The sequence below is a fragment of the Papio anubis genome, chromosome 10 (assembly GCF_008728515.1).
Source record: "Papio anubis isolate 15944 chromosome 10, Panubis1.0, whole genome shotgun sequence".
NCBI classification, from domain to species: Eukaryota; Metazoa; Chordata; class Mammalia; order Primates; family Cercopithecidae; genus Papio; species Papio anubis.
The window spans coordinates 111,333,819-111,351,591 of NC_044985.1; the positions used below are offsets into that span (position 1 = coordinate 111,333,819).

Sequence of the window (17,773 nt, forward strand, 5' to 3'; positions counted from 1 at the left end):
ATTTGATAATAAAAAGTGATGAAGCATTGATAGATGCTACAATATGGATGGACCTTGAAAACATTCTGCTGAGCAAAAGAAACTCGTCACAAAAGGCCATATATTTGTGGTGCCATTTGTATGAAATGTCCAGAATTGGAAAGAAAAAGTAGATCAATGATTGACGAGGGCTGGGTTTTAGTGGTGGGGCAGCATGGGAAGTGACAGCTGATAGGTATCATGTTTCTTTTGAGGGGCATGAAAATATTCTAAAATTAGATTGTGATGGTGGTTGTACAAGTCTGTGAATATATTTAAAGAAACATTGAATTCTATACTTTAAGTGAATGAGTTGTGTGTAGTATGTGAATTATATTTCAAAAAGCTGTAAAAAGTCTAAAAAAAGTTTAGAGCAGTTCAGGACCAGAGCTTGGGGGGGCATCTTTGTTGCAGGCTGAGGTATAGTGATTAATACTGGTTAACAGTCACTGTTGGCTAAAAGTCAGTTTTTGCCAGTGCATTTTGTGAAACATGTCTCCTGTAACATTGTTAGCAAAATTCTGTGGACAAGTGTTCTGTGTCTAAACACATATGAGAAATGCTGGAATAAACACAATTTAATGTCATTAATGCAGTACTGCTGCAAGCCTGTAAAGTGCTTTAAGAAAGTAGATAAGACCTGGCGCAGTGGCTCACGCCTGTAATCCCAGCACTTTGGGAGGCCGAGGCAGGCGGATCCTGAGGTCAGGAGATTGAGACCATCCTGGCTAACACGGTGAAACCCTGTCTCTACTAAAAATACAAAAAAAGTAGCTGGGCGTGGTCTCGGGCACCTGTAGTCCCAGCTACTCGGGAGGCTGAGGCAGGAGGATGGCGTGAACCTAGGAGGTGGAGCTTGCAGTGAGCTGAGATTGCGCCACTGCACTCCAGTCTGGGCGACAGAGCGAGACCCCGTCTCAAAAAGAAAAAAAAGAAAGTAGATAAATATAAATGCCACATTTATCTTTCACAGGCCCTTCTCCCTCAGTTAACCTTTTTTTGTATTTGGAATACAGTGACACTTTAAGTTAGCAAGAAAGTTACATTCATTGAGTATTTATTGCAAAGCACTTTAATTTGTCGCTACATTTATTCACAGCAGCTTTGTGATCTCTATTCCTCCACCTCATTTGCAAATGAGGAAACTGAAGCTTATAAAATAAAGTAACATCATGCAACCAGAAAATGACAGAACCACAACTCAGAACCATTCAGTTTTTTAATTGTTCTTATGCCAATTTAAAAAGTATTCTAATTTTAAATCAATGGAAATACATTTTCGGTACAATCTTACTTCGGATTATTAAAACAAACAAACAAAAGATTATATTATTTAACAATTTAAGTTTACTTTGTATTAATTTATATGTAACCTGTCTGTTCTCAACATACCAGGTGAGTAAGATCTGTACAAGATGCATTTTTCTTTTTTCTTTCTCTCCTATTTAGCCGTTGTATTTTAACCTGTAAATACCGCTTACCTTTCTTTTGAACTAGAATATTTAATAATTTTTCCCTTGTAATACTTAATTAGTTCATTTGAGTTATTTGTGTATTTCTAGTTAATGTGCTGATTTGTAAATAAAACAATCTAGCATTGTTTATGCGCTCTCCCCCAAGACTTGGTTTTGATCCTAAATGTAGATGCTGGATAGTGTCATATGATGCTATGAATAGCGTATTTAGATGTAGCTTATGATGCCTACAAAGTTTTTTAATGATTATGAAAAAGTTGATGCTTGTTTATTTAAAAAATTAATTTCATCACTATTTCTTAATTTGTTATTTATTATTCTAATCTCCCCTTTATTTCAAACAGTATAAATATTACAGTGTCATGAATATAGTTGAAATTAAAAGGCTGATTTTGTGAATGTATTTTTGTTATGTATTATGCTACCCCCTTAGCAACAGTACGCTCGAATTTTACAACTTCTTAATGAAACAAATATACTTTTATTTTAACAATAGTTATCCATAAATTAATTGACGTTGGTCTCTTTATGGCTTTCCATAAGGCCTTTCTGGAGCAATGCATTCTCAAGTGTTTCCTCACGCTCATTTTGGTAGGTGGCCACAATTAATATCTAGATTTGTGTGGCAATTTGTCTACCTGCTTGTGGAAGCTTCTGCTAGTGTTCTGGATCCCTGCATGTGGAATTAAGTTTTTTTTCCATGTTTTAAAATAGAATGGGCATGGATGTGTGGCATTGGGATTACATTGTATTTAAAATTACATGGAAATTTTTTTAGTGATTTATGTGTAAATGCTGAAAAGCATTACTGCTTACCTACATGGTCATATTAGAATGTTAATAGCCGTTTTGATTCTTTTTCTTGAGTTTGAATTCATGGTATTTTGAGTGATGCCTTTTTGATATGCCAAACCATTTTACTGTATTATTCCATGAAGTTTGGTTTTGCTTAACTGTATCCAAGTTTTGCTTTTTAGTGCTCTCTTAAAGTAATTTGTCAAAGTTATGTCAGTGCATTGTTGTCTGTTATGAAGCCCTCCCATTACCCTTGCAGTCTGCTTATTATTATTTAATTCACCTGCTTCCCAATGGCCTGTTTTTCCTTTTTTTCGCATCAATAATAATAAAGTAGTTTTTTAATATTCTAATTAGGTTCATTGAGTAGAATTGCATTGTTACAAACATTACAACTACAGGGATTACTTTGGGCAACATCTGTAACTTGATTTTCAGCTTTTTAAAAATGAAAGACATTCTGTGTAACATTTTTTAGTGTTTAATTTCTGTGCCTTAAACCAATGAACAAATTGGTAAATTTTTAAAATCAGGAAATTTAGTGAATTTTCATGGTATTTTCATTGTATCATCCTTAGAATATTTCATTATGTAATTACTGGTAGTCTATATTTAAAGCAACATTATTGGCTCTTATTTTACTGAGACCTTTCCTAGAACACATAGTTGGAGGTTCTGTTTTTAATATTCACTGGTAATAAATAACATACTGTAAGTGAATAGTAAGTAGGGAAATGATGGCAGCATTCCACATAGCAGGTGTTCACACACCTTTCCCCCAACGTGATAATACTCTGTCCACCAAGTAATACCAGCTAGGCATGGCAAGCCAAGGAAGAATACAGTAGCATTGAACACTATGGCCATTTATTCTGCATTCTGTCTAAGAATGCTTATTTCATTTCTAATCTTTGTGGATTTCACACTAATTTTGATAGCTCAGTTGCCCTAACCTTCCTTCAGTCTTCGAAAGCTGTCTTCATTTACCTTCCAGAAGTGGGTGGGAATCCATGTGTGTGTGTATATATATATGGAATTGATTTAATAGGAACATGTCCTTTTAATTGCGTTAGTGTTGTTAAGAGAGTATCTCTCCTTCTCTGGCTGTAGTCACAAAGCTGCATAGGTTCTGAGTGGTCTGCCTCTAACTAACTCTGTTTGTCCTATAAGTCCTGTCCTTTTTAGTGAACTATTTTTCAGTGGCTTTAAAATTTTTTTCCAGGAACACATATTACTTTATGGCAGATACTTCAGTAGATAAAATTTTGGCTGTTATTTTACTGCATATAGCAAAACAAAACTAAGAACAAAAATGTATACTAGTTTACATATTAATTGCATAATCTTTAAAAAGCAGACAACTGTTTAGACTTGAATTTATAATATGAGAAATTTTCTTGGGATTTCAAACAACAGCTTTGGTAGTTTCATTCTGGTCATTGTGTTTTAGAAGAATAAAATTTCTACAGGGTTATGTTAAACTGTAGTGCTAAAACTCGTTGTTAACTTTGTTGGAATTTTGGAATTAACCCTGCCTTTAATGTACATCTTAGTATTTTTCAAGGTGAATGATATCTTTTTTACAATGTTGTGAGAAACTGAATATGTCCTGTTGTATGTAACTGATCAGCCCTTCTCTTCTGTCAGCGGCAACCTTTGGCACTGCATCCATGAGCATGCCCACGGGATTCGGCACTCCTGCTCCCTACAGTCTTCCCACCAGCTTTAGTGGCAGCTTCCAGCAGCCTGCCTTTCCAGCCCAAGCAGCTTTCCCTCAACAGACAGCTTTTTCTCAACAGCCCAATGGTAAGATCTAACATTTGGCGAGCTGTAAGTTCATTGTATGTATCCTTTTTATATCATAATGTTGTGTGCTTGGGCAGAAAGACTTTTCTAAAGAATACTATACTATTATCTACTGAGTTTTACTACACAAAAATAAAAGCTTTTGGTGATTTGAACCTCAGAAAGCTAAGTGATTTTATAAGTTTTTGTGAGCAGGTTACAATTTATGGGAAATCAGTGACTCTGTAAAGAGTATCCTGTCATTCTCAGAATTTCTATTGCCTTTTTCTGATTAATTTGTCTTACAAGCCTCTTGATTTTAAAAGGAGAATTTATAGACCTAGAATGTTGGGTTTTTTTTTTCCTTTCTTCACAGAAATGTGTACCTTTTTGTGTGTGAAATAGACTGCTTTTCTAATTTTTCTAATTTAACTATACTGTAGTTAGAGTTTGTTATTTGATTTTAGGAAGAGACAAGATTAACTCAACCATTTTTACCTATTTCTGTCATTTGCTCAAGTTTGAAGTGCATAGATTTGAAGATTCTTGAATCACAACTACATGTTTTCTTTTTTTTTTTTTAAGTAAGTGGTTATTTAAAAATCTGAAATATGGGCCAAACGTGGTGGCTTACGCCTGTAATCCCAGCACTTTGGGAGGCCGAGGCAGGCAGATCTGAGCTCGGGAATTCGAGACTAGCCTGACCAACATAGAGAAACCCCGTCTCTACTAAAAATACAAAATTAGCCGGGCGTGATGGTGGATGCCTGTAATCCCAGCTATTCAAGAGGCAGGAGAATCACTTGAACCCGGGAGGCGGAGGTTGCGGTGAGCTGAGACCGCCATTGCACTCCATCCTGAGCAAAAAGAGCAAAACTCCGTCTCAAAAAAAAAAAAAAAGTTCTGAAATATGGACTGTGGAAGAGCCATAAGTAATAAAAATATTTCCTACAAATACTGTGATGTTTACATAGAAATCATTGGGTTGTCTGCATGGCCTGTCCCAAATAGTCACAAGCTCATCTAGTAACAAAATCCTATAAATTTTAGTTATTAAGACAAGTTAGAATGAAAGAGCTGAATGAAAGTTCTGTTGGCGAGTGTGGTGGCTCACGTCTGTAATCCCACCACTTTTAAGAGGCCAAGACAGGTGGATCACTTGAGTTCGGGAGATTGAGACCAGCCTGGACAACATAGTGAAACCCTGTCTCTACAAAAAATACAAAAATTAGCTGGGCATGGTGGCATGTGCCTGTAGTTCCAGCTACTCAAGAGACTGAGGTGGAAGGATCACCTGAGCCCTGGAGGTTGAGGCTGCAGTGAGCCATGATCATGCCACTGGACTCTGGCCTGGGCAGTAGAGTGAGATCTTGTCTCAAAAAAAAAAAGAAAAAAGTTATTTTAAGACATGCTACAGTAAGTTTGTCTTTGGTATCTGAAAGAGCTTGAGGCCTAACAACTTAACTTTGACATTTTATTTTTGCTGCTCTGGTAGGAATTTCTCTGAAAGTTATTACGAGACTTTATAAGCATCAGATTGTCTCTTGAAGATGTAGGTTATAATTGGTGGTTCTGTTTTAACAAGGTGCAGGTTTTGCAGCATTTGGACAAACAAAGCCAGTGGTAACCCCTTTTGGTCAAGTTGCAGCTGCTGGAGTATCTAGTAATCCTTTTATGGTAAGCAAAACTTAAAATTAAGTACTTTATAAGTTGTTAAATCTTATTTTCAAATTAGGAATAGCAGGCTGTAAGGCCGGGCATGGTGGCTTACGCCTGTAATCGTAGCACTTTGGGAGGCCGAGGCGGGCAGATCGCAAGGTCAGGAGATTGAGACCATCCTGGCTAACACGATGAAACCCTGTCTCTACTAAAAATACAAAAAAATACAAAAAATTAGCCAAGCACGGTGGCGGGTGCCTGTAGTCCTAGCTACTTGGGAGGCTGAGGCAGGAGAATGGTGTGAACCCAGGAGGTGGAGCTTGCAGTGAGCTGAGATTGCACCACTGCACTCCAGCCTGGGCAACAGAGCGAGACTCTGTCTCAAAAAAATAAAAATAAAAAAAGGAATAGCAGGATGTTAATACTTTTAGATGGTATTTGGTGTTCTATTGATATGAGTGACATCATAAGATTGTACAAATTGACACAGAGCCATTATGTGTGATCCTTTTCTGACCTTTTAAAAAAATTAGTTGCAAATCAAAGTGTTGACAGTAGATCAACTGTTTTATAATATGAAACTTACTTGCTTTCTTGTCAAAATAACACTTTATGAATAGAGGCCCTAGGAATTAGTGAACATAAAAAAGAGGCCTTAAGAGTCAGAAGTTTTGTTTGAATCACAAGTGCTTTTCTAAGACCATTCTAACATTCTTTTTAGAATCTATTACAAGAACTGTATGAAATAATGGATATGAAAGACACATAGTAGTTTGATATAGCATATTGCCAATAACAAATATTGTTGCCAATAATTTAAAAAATAATTCTTAACCAAAAAGTCTAATTAAATAAAATTAAGTTCAGTTTAATGTTTTTGTATTTTGTACATGCACCAGTTTTGTCTCTTTATTTATTTGTCTTATGTTTTCCTTTAGACTGGTGCACCAACAGGACAATTTCCAACAGGAAGCTCATCAACCAATCCTTTCTTATAGCCTTATATAGACAATTTACTGGAACGAACTTTTATGTGGTCACATTACATCTCTCCACCTCTTGCACTGTTGTCTTGTTTCACTGATCTTAGCTTTAAACACAAGAGAAGTCTTTAAAAAGCCTGCATTGTGTATTAAACACCAGGTAATATGTGCAAAACCGAGGGCTCCAGTAACACCTTTTAACCTGTGAATTGGCAGAAAAGGGTAGCGGTATCATGTATATTAAAATTGGCTAATATTAAGTTATTGCAGATACCACATTCATTATGCTGCAGTACTGTATATATTTTTCTTAGAAATTAGCTATTTGTGCATATCAGTATTTGTAACTTTAACACATTGTTATGTGAGAAATGTTACTGGGGAAATAGATCAGCCACTTCTAAGGTGCTGTCATATATCTTGGAATGAATGACCTAAAATCATTTTAACCATTGCTACTGGAAAGTTACAGAGTCAAAATTGGAAGGTTTTATTCATTCTTGAATTTTTCCTTTCTAAAGAGCTCTTCTATTTATACATGCCTAAATTCTTTTAAAATGTAGAGGGATACCTGTCTGCATAATAAAGCTGATCATGTTTTGCTACAGTTTGCAGGTGAAAAAAATAAATATTATAAAATATGCTATTGTTTTTGTGTTCTTGCTGCAATGCCTTTACCAAAGTGGCCTTAAATATGAGTAGTGAATTGAGAACATCTTGAATTCTTAAAAGACTTCTTAGTGACTTTTTATAAAAAGGCCATGTAGAAAATTTATTAAAACTACTATGACTGCTACATTCAGGAATATGCCAATGGTAAAGCATTTAAATGTAGCTTGTCAGATTACTATAATCCTTCTAATTTCTTTGCAGCTTATTAATTTTGTGAAATTTGTATATATGAAGAATTTGCATGTATGTGTATTTACAAATTTTTCTAAGTATCTTGAATTCTCAGACTGCAGAAGGCCTATTTTAACTATTGATTTAAAAAAAAAAAAAATCTTGTCTTTGAATGTATTGGAAGTTGACATGCATTAACTGTGACATTATTGCACCTCAGTTTTTTTTCTTTCTTTTTTTGGGCAAACTGATATTATCTGTAGGATATTTGTTTATGTTTGTTTTTTGGGGGAAAGAAACTGGAACTCAGTGTTACCTTAAAGTGATGGAATACTTTGTTTTAAAGGAAGAGATAATAAGTTTAGTTATTTTTTTTGTTAATATTCAAATGAACTTCTTTAAGTATCTATGTACAGTAATGCCTCTTTCATCTAGAGGTAATCTGGCAGTCTCGTGAAAACCGAACACAACTCAGAAACTTGGAATCGTTTTTTTAAAAAATGCCTTTGAGCAACCCATATAAGTCACAAAGTCTGTGTGTTAGAGCTTATGCATTTGTTTATATGAGAGATTTTAATAAATTTGATTATTTGCTTGTCCAGACTGTTGGCAGTTTAGAAGGGATGGCTTGAAAGGAAGGAGACTGAAAAAAACTCTGAGGAGCATACACTGTCCAAGGCCATTAGTGTAAGGACCACTAGCAGGCCTAGAGGACATCACTATACTACATCATCTGATGATCGTTCTTTATTATGCCTCTAGGTAATTAAGTAAAGGTGAAATTGCATACACAGATATGTAGTACATATTTTAAAAGTTTTATCTTAAATTGATTAAAACTTTTTTAAAAGCTTTGGTATTAAAAGAGGTAAACATCAGTTTCCTCAAACATTTTATTCATGTTGAATGCCTTTTTGCAATGATGAATGAGTTGTTATAGTATTTTAAAACCTGTATAGTGTTTTAGACTTGTTAAAACATTGCTGTCTAGTGTACATCTAGCTGAAAGTGTGGTTTATCTGAACGTTTTAATAAGCAGGATGACTGGGAAATCTCTGCCCCTTTTCTGAGCAGTATGCCTCTTCTTTTAGAATTAAATGAATTAAATTAAATGAGGTCCAGGTGTGTGTTGATGTAGACTTGAAATGTCTCTACATTTTGGAGGACTTCCTCAGCCCTTTTCATTGAGGGAAAATATATTTGAATTTCTGTTTTAGAGTGTATCGGGTCCCAGTTGATTCATGTGTACAAAGTTATGCTACCTAATTACAGGCCATTACCCAAATAACCTACCAGGCTTTCCACCTGAGTAGTAAATTAAACGGTTGTTATCAAAATAATTTTAAAGACTATTTCTTTTTCTGGGTAACTATTGAAGTTTGTAATTAAATGGGAGCTCTTACTGACTTTATTGCTTATAAAATAGAAATGTTTCGTTTAAGAAGAGACCCAACTTGGGTATGTTGGTGTGAGAGCCTGTGAGTCCTAGCTACCCTGGAGGTGAGGTGGGAACATCACTTGAGCCCAGGAGTTGGAGGCTGCAGTGAGCTACGATCACGCCACTGCACACCAGCCTGGGTGATAAAGTGAGATCCTATCTCTAAAAAATAAAAAGAGGAGAGGTAGCTTTAAAGTGGTTTTTCTCGTGATACTCACTGTTTATTATTAAAGAAAATCAGCTTTCGTTAGACTTTTACATTCAGATTTATTCTAGTTTTATATAGACCATCAAAATTATATTGAGTACTGAGAAGGAGAAAAAATCCTGGAAGGTAACAAGGCTGAAGACCTTCAGATTTCCTGGCCTACTGGTTTAGTCAGATCATTTTTCCTGTTCAGGTATCTGCAGGTATCCCTGTTCAGCAAAGATCTTTTTTCAGGATGGCAATCTTCTGACATAATTTAAAGACATTTTTTCCTCATTTTTTGAAATAGAGAATATTTTACTATTTTTGTGAAAACAGAGTTTTGGTTATCACTTTCTTCCTTAAAATAATTCCTTCTGTTAATTTGTAAAAGCACATTTCATGCTTTACCTGTGAGATTCCCTGCCCCCTACACACACACCCACTTAAGTAAAGTTCCCGTCAATTGGCAGCATGGAGAGGGTGACCTGGCTGCTGCTTTACCATGGTACCAGCATCTCTGGAGCATCTTAGTTTCAGGACCATAATGCTTATGAAGATCCCCAAACAGCTTTGGTGATGTAGCTTATATCTCTGATAATTAAAATTAGCTTATATCTCTGTATTAAAATTAATACTGAGATATTTTAAAAACATTTATTTTAATATAACAGTAATAAACTAATAACTTGCTAACATAAATAACATTTTTGATAAAAATGACTTTTCCAGAACAAAAACTAATATTAGAGAACAGGAACATTGTTTTACATTTTGTGCATTTTAAAAAATCTGGCTTAGTAAAAGCAGTGAAATTTTCATATTGCTTTTGCATTCTAAATTAAAAATTACACAGCATACACACACTCCTCCACTGTGCACTTGTGAGATCATGAGAATGAAAACTATATAATGTCTCAGTAGTACAATGAAAATAGTTTGACCTTTCACACCCTTTCAAAGAAAGTGTTGTAGGGGCCCTTAAGGGTCTCCAGACTCTTTGAGAACCACTATACTTTAAATTTGTGTATTTCTAGAACAGTATTTACTTGTAGGGCAAACATACTACTCCCTGGGTTTTTTGTTTGTTTGTTTGCTAGTGAGAAAAACTGAAATTGCAGACTTTTTAACGCTACTTGAAGGTAATAATAGTAGTGGTATTATGGGGTGTGTATGAGATAGTTATTTGCAAACGATTTTCATATTTTATCTCTTACAATCCCTGCAGTGGACCCGTACTTTTAGGATGAAAGAAGCAAAGCCTAGGGAGGTTAAGCTAGTGGCAGCTTTTGCTCTGGGGAGCAGATTTGGATTCAAATGCTGTCACATTTATGTACAAATGCATTCTTAATATTTTGAAATTCTGAACAAGTTCTATATCTTGTATATCTAAAACAAACTTTAATCACTTGAATTCCTTTCATAATTTGATGAAATCAGTACAGTTTATTCTTTTTTTTTTTTTTTTAACTTTAGAAGTAAATTAATATGGTAACTAGTGGAGCGTGCTTTAAATTGAAGACTCATCTGAAGTATCACAGACTCCGATTTTGTAAAGCATTCCACCTTCATTGATACAGTTTGTGGCCTATACACTTTTAAAATTTAGTTTTTAAAAGATGGTATTAAATTTTGTATTAAATTAGCCTGTTGTATTCATCCTCATTAGTAGTTAAATTTTTCTTTTTATATTTTAAAACTTAGTGACATTAAACTTTTCATGTGGTTGGTTGTGAACAAATGAATATATAACCACGATGTAATCCAGTGTTGTGCTGCTGCTGAATGTTTAACAACCATCTTTCATGAAAGAAAAAAGGCCCTGTTTTGTAGTGTTTACTGATATTTGTGGTATAAATACTGTCTTCATGGTGATTTTACCTGCCAATCTGATGTCATTAAATGTAGTTTGATGAAAGAGATAGCAAACCAGTGGCTCTCCCAAGCCTTTGCAAACCAGCACAGCAAAGGACATAAATTTCCACAACTCATTAATTAAATGTATTGGTCATTTGATGATTATATCCAGTATTTGAAGAGCTTTTATATTGTTAATTCATTTGGCAAGCATTTGGACACTTGTTTATTTTCAGAGATATACTGGGCACTTGAGGTATTTAATCTGCAAAGACCCAAGTTTTGTGAAGCTTGGTTTTAAAAAGTCCAATTATTGTGCTCTTATAGGGGTTGCACATTCAAGGCTTACACTGAATTCCGTCTGCAGTTCTGTTTTGTGTGACCAGCACAGTGTTTTAAAATGTTGCACTCCGAATCCAACTTTTTAAAAGGGGCATGTGCTCTTAAGGTGACCACTAGCTTACCACTCCCAGTTTTTCTTAGTCTCAAACATTCACATGCTTTTCAAGACCTTTGAGTTGGCAAATCCTGAATATATAGTGAAGGTAGGAAATGGCTCTTCTTATGCCACATGTTAGTCTGATTTTGAAGTCAGTTGTATAAGGTTGGGCTGACAGTGGTATTTTCCAGTGAAGACTATTGCCAAGAATGCATATCATTCTGCTTATTTTATTCTAGTGGAAAAAAATTCAGTGTATATTTAAGTGTATTTTTGAAATCTGTGCTTGTCCAACACAGGGCTGTAGGGGCTGATGAAAAGAGAATGATGTGATTTGAGCTTTTATAAAAAAAAAGATACAATGATCCTGGATAAAATATTTTAGATGGTGATTAAAATGCCCATAGATTAATTTTTTATTGGTTCTCTGAAATCTCGAAATGTTATCCAAGTTACAATTTAAGCAATGAGAGTAAAATTTGAATTCTAAATTCTCAGCATCTTCCCATAATCTTGAGTGGAGAGACAGAGGAAGCAAATGCCAAGGAGCCTTCTAATTTTGACTATATGATCATTAACTAAAGGCAGCAAGGGGTTGTAAACTAATCTTATATAGTCAATGTTTCATAGAATGCTTTGGTTACAATCAGGTTTTTTAAAGACTTTAAAGGTTTTTTGTATGTTATATGCTTAAGATTTCTAAAAATTATGCAGTATACACAAAGGGCATAAAGTCAAAAAGTATGTCTCCCTCTGTGACTTATTCTCACACCCCAGAGGTATATAATTTCTTGTATTCTTGTATAGTCTTTCAGAAATGTTATTCATTTTATATATGGCTCCCTATATATATGCCTCTTCCTGTTCTTCCTTATTTTAAATGTTCAATTTTGTGACTTGGTTCTTATTTAACTTGGTTGTCTTTCCATATTGCCACATCCAGCTCTCACTCATTATTTTAATGTCTCCAGGATTCCATTATATGGATGTCCCTTTGGGAGAACATTTGTTTATAGACTTTTCTACTAAATATATTGTTATAATGATAATATCCTTATGCATATATGAAGATTACTCTTGATTCTGCCTGACTGGAAACTTTATTAATAAAGTAGACATCATTCTATTTTGAGGCTCACCAGCTGTGTAGGTATGATCTTGTGCTTCCATTTAAGAAATTCTTCCATTTAAAGAAGAAAAAAAATCTCTCTAATTGACTATCTGAAGATATATGAAAAATCCTATGCTTTTAAATTAAACAATTAAGGCAGTCAGTTCATTGAAAGATTGTGCAAGTTCACATCTATTTTGCACCTTAATTTTTTCATTGTCCCTACTCATGACTCTAAATAAAGTGCATGGCTTGGGGCTATATTTTGTTTTGCGGTTTGTTGGTATGTGCCTTTCCTTATCTATATTAGCTTAGACTATACCTTATTTTTAAGAAGAGAAAGTGGAAATTAACTATGGCAAAATCTGTTTTGGCACAACCATGTTTGTTCATTATTCAAAATTAGCTTCCTATGCTTTAGAAAAAATATGAGTTATTACTCTGAAAGTTCTGATTCTGATTCCTCATGGTTTAGAGCCCAGAAATATCTTAACATGTCTTTGCTGTTAGTCAAGCACAGGATTTGTTTCCTGCAAAAGTTTATTTTCAGTGAAGAATACTTGTCCTAATAGCTGATAGAAAGTACCTTTGCACTTTAAATCCTAGGAATAGCGAACAAGGAACTTACTGAGAAGTTCAAAAGAAAGAGTAACAGGACCTTCTAGTCAGCAGGGCATGTTTGGAAAATGTTAATACACCATGATTTTTGAAGACCAATTTTAGTTCAGGAGGTGGTTTTAAATATTGGATGAAAACTTACAGGCTGATATCAATATTCATTTCTGAAATACTTTAGTATGATAAATTTGGTTAAGTTCTTGTTCATTGTGAAATACTGTTGGAAGAATTTTTTTCAAAATAAAGACTTCTGAATTTGTGTACCATTTGGAAATAGCCTCTTTCATTTAAATGAGCATCAAATCTGGAAAACTGAAATAATATTTTTTCCTTTCGTCACTCACATTATGCATTCCTGTAAAGCAGCTCGTGCATTTACTTCCAGCTTAACCTGTTTTCCATTAATTAATAGCTTTTGCCATTTTTTTGTTTTTTTAATTAAAAAGTCTTCCTTTTTAAAAAGCAGGATCTATTTGTTACTTAATTTGCAATATTTTTTCTTCAAAGCTGGATTTTTTTTTTTTTTCCTTGAGTACACATTGATATAAGTTGGTTTTAAGAAAACATTGTAATGGGATTTTACTTACCTTACCACTGTTGAAATTTAGAAGGTAAATCCTGAACTGTGTGTGTCACATCCCTAATCTTATTTCCCTGTAGTGGTCACTGACTATTATTTGTTATGAGTCCATCTTGGTTATTCTGTACATCTTGTTTAAATTATTTTCACTAACCATCACCAGAACAGAAGAAAATTTTGTTTCCTTAGAATCAATGAGTATTTCCACACCCGAGGGTGGGGGACAAGGAGAGAACTAATGTTTGTTTTAGCCTCTTTAATGAGAAACTATTCAAATTATTTTTCTTCATATTTTTTTCTCAAGTGGTATGCTAATGATTTTTGCTGACTTCAAGATTTGGGGCTCTGTGAAAAGTACTATACCAGAGTCAAATTGCCCGTGTTCTTTTCTGCCGTTAACTGGCTTTGGGTTGGGAAATTCAGATAATTCCACTTTTCCAACTTTAAAATGAGATCTCTTTGAAAACAAGATTCTCCACAGCCATTTGGAATATGTGTTTAAATTAGTAATGCTTTGGAAATTGGAATTAAACATTTCAGAATAATAGCTGTTAGGCCGGGCTCAGTGGCTCACGCCTGTAATCCCAATAGTTTGGGAGGCCGAGGCGGGCGGATCACCTGAGGTCAGAAGTTTGAGACCAGCCTGGCCAATATGTTAAAACCCCATCTCTATTAAAAATACAAAAATTAGGCATGGTTGGCGGGTGCCCGTTGTCCCAGCTACTTGGGAGGCTGAGGCAGGAGAATCACTTGAACCAGGGAGGTGGAGGTTGCAGTAAGCTGAGATTGCGCCACTGCACTTACAGCCTGGGCAACAAGAGTGAGATTCTGTCTCAAAAAATAATAATAATTAAAAAATAAGAGCTGTTAGATTGAACATATGAAACGTTTTTGTAGATAAAAATTGCCAAGTGTCAGCAACTTTGACGATTTTTAAATCACCAACTTGTGCCATTTATCTCATATAATTGATCCCATTTAATGGATACAAAAACCCTTTAAGGCAGTATTTGTCAGAAGAAAACAAGTGTTCGCTTGGCCTGGATTGCACAGCTAATTACTAAGTGGCAGGAGTAGAATTCTGACTTTAAAATTAATCTTCCTGTCAATATTGTATTCCTACTTTGAAGCTCCTCATTCTAGCAGTTTTAATGAGTATGGATATTTTTTTTAAAAAACACCTGTTTCACAAGCACTATTGGAAACTGTAAGGACTACTCATAGCCTTCCTACACCAAATGTTCCAACTTTGGGGTTTTTTCCTTCCACATTTGCTTCTTGTCAATGTGAAACATTTTGTTGTAATCATAACCAGTTAATTTTTAACCCATTTATGCCTAGTGTTCCATTATTGGAACGCTAAGCTTGTGGGAGTTATATCCTGCTCAAGGTCATTGCCAACGTCTAATTTTTCACAAAAAGAATTTTGCAGCTTCCGGCATAAATGGATTAATACTGAATTTTTCCTGCATACCAGTTTTCTTCCAAACAAAATACATTTACATTTATTATTTTTTCTGATGGTGAAAATACATACTTATTGTAAGGAATTTGAAAATAGAGAAAAGTTTATAATCTTATGCACGTATAAGTATGTCTGGATTGTGTTTTAGGGATAAGTACAAAGACTTCTTACAGAATGGCATCATATTATGCTTACTATTTTGTAACCTTTTCCTCAATATATCATGGTTTTCTTTCAGTGTCAAATATAGATGCAGATTCTTTTCCAATGAAGTTTCATTGTATGGAGTTCTCATAATTAATCTCCATGACAGATGTTGATATTTCCAATTTTCAACATTAGGAATTTTACCTGTGTTTTTATTTTACCCGTACACATGATTTGGAGTCATGTTTTCTTAGAAATTGAATTGCGGAGTGAACAGTGTACATCTTAAGGACATTGATACGTCTCCTCTTCTGTACTGTAATGTAGATTTTATGGTCATTTGTCATTTTTCATAATGTTAATTGAATATTAATTGAATTTAACTTTTCATTTGGATTATGTCTTGGAATTAAATATTTGTAAATTACACTATTGGCTTGTAAGGATTAACGTTCTCTCAGCTTACTATTTAAAGAGATTGTTTTAATTTATGGAATACCAAAAAGGGCACTTGGGCCATTTTTACTCCAGTTCTTATTTAATGATTGCTAATTTCAGGGGATTCTTTATTTATTTTTTTGATTACTGGTGAGTTTGGTTTTTTTCGTGATTTTCTACTTGCATTTTCTCATTTGTAAATTGTCTTACAAGTTTATTTTAAGGCATTGGATTAACTGAATTTACATTTTTATTCATTATATCTCATTGTTTTGGGATTACAGAGGCACAAACTGGAATTTCTGTTGCTAATGATGTCATTTAACTTTTAGGCTGAATAACTTAATTTGTAATCTAGAGATCGAAAAATCTAGATAACTCCTAAACTTCCTTCTAGTTGCATAATTTTTTAAAAAATCAGTGAAGGATAACTTATTCAGATTCTCTGGTTGAACTGGTTGTTATTCAGACTTAAAAGCTTATTTCTTCACTCTACACTGTAAAACACAGAAATGACTTGTATTTTTTTGTTTGTTTTTTGTTTTTTTGGTGTGTTTCACTGTGATGTGTCTGAATGTGGATGTTTTGTTTTTGTGTTTTGCATGGGATTTGATATGCTTGAATCTGTATTGGGTGGGTGTGGGGGTGGGGGGTGTGTGTGTGTTGCTACGAGCTCTGCAAGTTTCTCAACCATCCTGTATTCAAGTATTATTTGCCCTATTTTCTGCATTAACTTTTAAGGTTTATAAATGTTTTAAAGAAGGAACCAAGTAAAATTATTTGGAATCCTTGAAGGATTTTAAACATTTAAAATGTTTACGGTTATCAGTATGAATTCAGACTAAATTTCTATAAAGTTATCACAGAAGAATATAAATTTAGAACACATATAATTTTAGAACAGTACTGTTTCAGCCTTTCTATTTTAGTTGCTTACTGTATATGGGTAGTGTCATGCGTGTCCGTGTGAAGAGACCACCAAACAGGCTTTGTGTGAGCAACATGGCTGTTTATTTCACCTGGGTACAGGCGGGCTGAGTCCGAAAAGAGAGTCAGCAAAGGGAGATAAGGGTGGGGCCGTTTTATAGGATTTGGGTAGGTAAAGGAAAATTACAGTCAAAGCGGGGTTCTCTGGCAGGCAGGAGTAGGGGTCACAAGGTGCTCAGTGAGGGAGCTTTTTGAGCCAGGATGAGCCAGGAAAAGGAATTTCACAAGATAATATCATCGCTTAAGGCAAGGACCGGCCATTTTCACTTCTTTTGTGATTCTTCAGTTACTTCAGGCCATCTGGGTGTATACGTGCAAGTCACAGGGGATGCGATGGCTTGGCTTGGGCTCAGAGGCCTGACAGGTAGGTCTCCCAAATAAGGAGAGAAGAGAGGAATTACCAGGCCTTCCAGATAAGATTTCTAGTATTCTAAACTAAGAAATGTTAGAGAACCTTGCAAATTCTAGCAGGTCAGAGATACTGAATTTTTTTTTCTTATTAAGAAATAATACTTGAAAATGCAGAACAATTTTGACTTCAGTGATGTTTGAGAACTGCTCATGTAAAAGAAATCACTAAATGCTGTATGTCATTGTCGTAGCTTCCGTTTAGTAGGTGTTATATTTGGTGCTGCTTTGCTAAGTGATTTTTAAATAGTATTTCCTATAATTTTCACAATGTTATATGTAGGTACGATTTCTTTTTTACCAGACAAAACAGGCTTAGAAATGATGGTTTACTTGCTGAAGTAAAGTAAGTGGCAGAACTGAGCTTTGAATCCAGCTGGAGAGTAGGTATGCAGAACCACTCCACCACAGTGCCTTGAAGGAACTGGTCTTCTAGAAGGGGGGTGTGACGTATATGTAAGTCCACACCAAGGGCAAGGAAGTGGGGCTGTGGGAGAGTAAAGACATCTCAATCCGACCTAATACAGATTTTTGAAGGAA

General features: G+C 34.8%; 1 protein-coding gene across 9 annotated transcripts in view; it reads left to right on the top strand.

Annotated features, from left to right (window-relative positions):
• The window catches only part of AGFG1 (ArfGAP with FG repeats 1), an 88,123-nt gene extending 74,652 nt beyond the window's left edge, over positions 1 to 13,471 (top strand). For 3 of the 9 annotated variants that reach the window (XM_009183230.4, XM_009183233.4, XM_009183235.4), the window contains 4 exons: positions 2,037 to 2,084; positions 3,936 to 4,094; positions 5,659 to 5,750; positions 6,671 to 13,471. In XM_009183230.4, the coding sequence (XP_009181494.1) occupies positions 2,037 to 2,084; positions 3,936 to 4,094; positions 5,659 to 5,750; positions 6,671 to 6,730 (359 nt within the window). In that variant the 3' untranslated portion in view covers positions 6,731 to 13,471. The remainder of the gene's footprint in view (positions 1 to 2,036; positions 2,085 to 3,935; positions 4,095 to 5,658; positions 5,751 to 6,670) is intronic. The other 6 variants (XM_009183232.4, XM_003908028.5, XM_003908029.5 and 3 more) reach the window with 3 other exon arrangements.
• Positions 13,472 to 17,773: the final 4,302 nt, after the last annotated feature.